The sequence below is a fragment of the Pollachius pollachius genome (genome assembly GCF_949987615.1).
Source record: "Pollachius pollachius genome assembly, chromosome: 3".
NCBI lineage: Eukaryota > Metazoa > Chordata > Actinopteri > Gadiformes > Gadidae > Pollachius > Pollachius pollachius.
The window spans coordinates 1,617,183-1,622,182 of record NC_136936.1 but is presented as its reverse complement, the minus strand read 5'-3'; the positions used below and the strand labels follow the sequence as shown (position 1 = coordinate 1,622,182).

The 5,000-nt window shown below is 56.9% G+C and overlaps 1 protein-coding gene across 1 annotated transcript in view; it reads right to left on the bottom strand.

The window, feature by feature from the left end:
• The window catches only part of LOC307072038 (delta-like protein C), a 6,878-nt gene that overhangs the window by 1,373 nt on the left and 505 nt on the right, over nucleotides 1-5,000 (bottom strand). The window contains exons 2-9 of the mRNA XM_079731197.1: nucleotides 4,497-4,739; nucleotides 4,326-4,386; nucleotides 3,952-4,209; nucleotides 3,087-3,278; nucleotides 2,294-2,463; nucleotides 1,981-2,197; nucleotides 384-1,074; nucleotides 25-136 (exon numbers count right to left, since the gene is read on the bottom strand). Coding sequence (XP_079587323.1) covers nucleotides 25-136; nucleotides 384-1,074; nucleotides 1,981-2,197; nucleotides 2,294-2,463; nucleotides 3,087-3,278; nucleotides 3,952-4,209; nucleotides 4,326-4,386; nucleotides 4,497-4,739 — 1,944 coding nt within the window. The remainder of the gene's footprint in view (nucleotides 1-24; nucleotides 137-383; nucleotides 1,075-1,980; nucleotides 2,198-2,293; nucleotides 2,464-3,086; nucleotides 3,279-3,951; nucleotides 4,210-4,325; nucleotides 4,387-4,496; nucleotides 4,740-5,000) is intronic.

Sequence of the window (5,000 nt, the reverse complement as noted above, 5' to 3'; positions counted from 1 at the left end):
CTAGGTAGTCCTTTAAGCTCTTACCTCAGTAGCTAACACGCAGTGGGCGGCGGGCTCCGGGAGGGAGAACACCATCTGGTAGAGTCCCTCTTTCCCCCGCACAGAGGGCACGCTGATGCACGAGTCTCGCTGGTTTCTATTTGGAAAGAGAGAGAGTGTAAAGAGCAGCTCTACAGGTTCACCAGCATGTCTCCACGCTCGCATTCTTCTGATGAAATAACAGATAAGCCGACCAGACCTGACACGCTCAACAACAACCTACACACAGGCAGACGGTAAGACAGACTATAAAGACAGACAGACATACAGATGGTGAAGACAAGACACCGACAGACAGGCAGACAGACAGGCAGACAGACAGACAAACAGACGGACAGACTTACATGTCAAACTTGTTCTTGTAGCTCGCTTCCTGCTCCCTGGCCAGGCTGAAGTCGGCCATCTTGTTCTTGAAGAGGGCCATGTGCTCCAGCGCTGCGTCCTGATTGGACACCTTGCCGGGCCCGCCGGGCAGCAGGAAGGCCTCCCTCTCCCGGGGGGGGGCCTGGTTGTTGAGGGCGTCCAGGTCGTTTTTCACCGCCGCCAGCGCTAGCTTGCCCCCGCGGCGCAGCGCTAGCTTCCCGCCGCGGCGCAGCTGGCGGGCGAGGAACACGGCGGCGGCCGTCAGCAGGCCGAGGGTGATGAGGCCGAGCGCCACGCTGACCAGCAGCACCGCGGACAGGCCGCCGCCGGGGGCGGGGTTAGGGGACGGGGTCGTGGCCGGCTGGCCGTACTGGCAGCGGTCGCCCATGAAGCCGGCGGGGCAGCGGCAGACCGGCCCGCTGATGTGCGTGAAGCAGGCGCCGCCGTTGCGGCACGGCAGGCGGTCGCACTCCTTGGAGCGCACGGAGCAGTCGGCGCCGGTGTAGCCCAGTGTGCACGCGCAGCGGAACCCGTTGACGCCGTCGGAGCAGGAGCCGCCGTTCCGGCAGGGCGCCGTCGCGCACTCGTCCACGTTGACCGCGCAGAACGGGCCGCTGAAGCCCGGCCGGCAGCGACAGGTCACCCTGTGGCCCTTCACCGCGCACTGACCCCCTGTGGAGACGGACAGACGGACAGACGGTCAGACTCACGTACTGGGAGGAGCGCTCTTATTGTGAAACGCACTCCGGGCTGACAGGCCCGCATGCAGAGGGGAGCGATGCATCGCTATGAGGCGGAAAGGAATGTTGTGCTAGAGTCAGATGCCCGCTCTCACCCCGAAGGAAGAGGGAGGACGGGGAGGAGGGGAGGTAGAAGGGGAGGGAGAAGAGGAGGGGAGGAGGGGAGGGGAGGGAGAGGAGAACGGAAGGAGACGGAGGAGAGGAGAGCGGAAGGCGTAGAGAGGAGAGGTTGATAGAGGTGGGAGGAGAGTATGCCAGTAGAGGAATGTTCCTTGCTTGTCAAAGCCCCAGGCCGACGTGAGAAATTAGATTAGTTGCAGATAACAGTAATGAAGTCTCGAGGGAGGCCAGATTAACATTGGACCAGGCTGAGTGTGTTTCCTGTGTGCGTGCGTCTGCTTGTTTATCTGAGGGTTGCAACACATTGGAGTGCGCTCAGCTGGCTGCACTCAGTGGGAGGAGAGGAGTGACTCCTCCTCTGACCTCCGACCTGACGTTTACATTTACATTTAGGGGATTCTGCTGACGCTTTTATCCAAAGCGACTATTTATTCCCTCAGCCACCGACGGCGGAGTCACCCACGCAGGGCGCCAGCCGGCCCGTCAGGAGCAGTCAGGGTCAGGTGCCTCGCTCGACACTCGGCTAGGAGGAGCCGGGGATCGAACCGGCAACCTTCAGTTTACCGGTCCACCCGCTCTGCCTCCTGAGGTACTGTCGACTACTCTCCCCCTCGCCTTTCATCTGAGATCAGCAGGGAGAGCTGGGGTGCTCTCTGGTACTGTAGTAGTACTCGAGCAGGTCGTTCTAACGGTCCTAACCGGGGCCACCATTGCTTACCGTTGGCGCAGGGAGAGCTGTCGCAGTGGCCCAGTCTCCTCTCACAGTTGGAGCCCGTGAAGCCGGCGGGGCAGAGGCAGCGGACGCCACCGCCCGGCCGCGGCAGGCAGGAGCCCCCGTTGAAGCACTGCGTGTCGCCGCACGCCGGTGCGCTGACCTCACACGTGTTGCCGTAGAAACCCAGCGGGCAGGAGCAGGAGAAGCCCCCCTCCATGTCCTAGAGGCGACAGGGCAGACCAAAGACGTCAGCCCACCGTGCGGTCCCAGCCGCTGCATGAGACGGGCGTCCGAAGGGTCGCTAGGGGTGACTCACGTTGCAGCTGCCTCCGTTCCTGCAGGGGGCGCTGTCGCACTCGTTGAGCTCCAGCTCGCAGTCCTTCCCGGTGTAGCCGGGGCGACAGGAGCAGGTGTAGCTGCCCTGGCCCGTGTTGCTACAGGACGCCCCGTTCCTGCACGGCTTGTGGTTGGTGCAGTAGTTCAGGTCTGGAACACAAAAACATCACCGTCAGGACTCTAGTCACATCTGTTGCTAGGGCAATACCAGCAGGACAGGTGTGTAGCATTGGCTAGCATAGAGTGTATTTGCCTGAGGAACGGGCCAACAACAAGAGCTAGTTCAAACTGGTGCTTGTTATTGACGAGCAGAACGAGGTTGTTTTGATTAAACACATGTGGGCCTGCTAGCTTAGAGCATTGAATCCGGCTTGAATCATCAATGAAGAATGACAATGTCTTCTTTGAAACATTCTGCATCTGGCTCAGTAAAACACAAACTCTTCTGAGGAACCGGATACCTTCAGATGATTCAACAGAAAACTATTTGTTAGTGGCAACCCAGGACAACGCGTTAGAAGCAGCGTGTGAGTGATCCGTTCAGCAGCTCGTTAGGTAGATCGTTAGGTAGCAGCTCGTTAAGAAGCAGTTCATTAGGAAGCAGCTCGTTAGGAAGCAGCTCGTTAGGAAACAGCGCGTTAGGAAGCAGCTCGTTAGGAAGCAGCTTGTTTGGAAGCAGCTCGTTAGGAAGCAGGTTGTAAGGTAGCAGCTCATTAGGAAGCAGCACGCTAGGAAGCAGCGCGTTAGGAAGCAGCTTGTTAAGGAGGCCTCACCTTGGTCACAGAAGAGTCCCCCCCAGCCCTCCTTGCAGTCACACTTCCAGGGCTCCTGGCAGGTCCCATGGAGGCACTTAGGGAAGAGGACACACTGGTCGCAGTGGGGCCCGGTCCAGCCCTGATGGCACTTGCAGCGGCCAGGGGCCACGCATTTGCCATGCTGCTCGCTGCAGCCGGGGCCACAGATGGCTGGAGGGGAGGAGGAGGAGGAGGAGGAGGAGGAGGAGGAGGAGATGAGAACCTGGGCCACGTGTGTGAGTGTACTTGTATGTGTGTTCCTGTCACACAACGCCTACCCGTGTGTCTCTGCGCATTTCTGTTTGTGTGTGTCTCTGCGTGTGTCTCTGTGTGTGTGTGTGTGTGTGTGTGTGTGTGTGTGTGTGTGTGTGTGTGTGTGTGTGTGTGTCTCTCAAGTAGAGGGGGGGGGGGAATGGGCCCCTAGGAACAAAGGGAGCAGAGTGTGGAAACAAGGCACTGTTTCACACTCACTTGCTTCCACACTCTGCTCCTTTTGTTCATTGCGACGACTACAAGGAAGCTTGACGTCACAGTTTACCCCCCCTACACACACACACACACACACACACACACACAGACTGCAGATGAAAACAACGGGAAGAGCCCCGTTTACAAAGCTAGCCGATGGAGGAGCCACATGTCAGATTCTTCTATCTTTCTATCTTTCTAACTTCTATCTGTTAGCGCTGTCAAGGTGCGTTCACACCAAAAGACACATTTGTCGCCCGTTCGCGTTGTCGCCCAAGTTTTGTCGCGCGAGAAATCGGTTTCAGAACATCAACCAATTAATAACCCGCGGTCCAGCTAGTTAATACGAGTATTCGTCCTCTTAATTGCCACTCACGTTTATCGCAGTAGACTCCGTTCCAGCCCTCCAGACACGTCTTGTTTCCCGCCGCATCGCACGCGTTGTGGCCGAAGCTGTCGTTCCGCGGGCGGCAGTAGGCCCCGCAGGCCTCGCCGTGGTAGAAGGGGTCGCACACCGCGCGGAACGAGAAGCGGAGCGAGCTGAGGTCGTCCTGGGAGGAGTCCCCGGACCAGCTCTCCCCTACCGCCAGAGAGATGCGGGTCGCCAGGCGGCTCAGCAGCTGGTCCTGCTTCTCTGAGGACGGAAGGGATCACCGCGTTAGATGTTTTCTATAGGCTCCAGTTGTTGTTTCCACGTGACTTGAGGGTCCAGGGAGGACGTGCGGTGAGCCCCGGGGGGCGGGGCCTCACCTGTAGACCCAACGTCCGCGCGCTCCGAGCTCCACGCCTCCAGGATCAGAGAGAAGCTCCCCTGTAGACACAACCAATCAATCAATTAATCAATCAATCAATCCATCCATTAATCCATCCATCGATACATCGATAAGGCCGTATCAGACCACAGAAGGCTCGGGCTCCTACCGGCCACTTGAAGCGGAACGGGACCCTGATGGGCGCGCTCGCGGACACCGAGCTGGGGTCCACGCGGAGGACATCCGTGAGGCCCATGCCGTACGTGCACGGGGGCTCGGGACCGATCACTGCCAGATCGTGCTTGAGACACGCGCGGAAGTACACCTGGCATTCCTTGACGTCGGAAGCGCATGCGGTGTGGACTGTCGAGAACGATTCGATCTTCAACTCGAACGATCCTGTGCACGCGACCTGCGGGAAGACAAAAACACTTATTATTATTATTATTATTATTATTATTATTATTATTATTATACATTCAGACAAGTTCTTCATATACTTCCTTATTGTTATTATTAAACATTCAGAAAAACTCTGCATATACTCCATTATCATTATTAATATACATTCAGACACATTCTTCATATACTTCCTTATTATTATTGTTATTATTAAACATTCAGAAAAACTGCATATACTTCTTTATTATTATTACTATTATATGAATTGTAT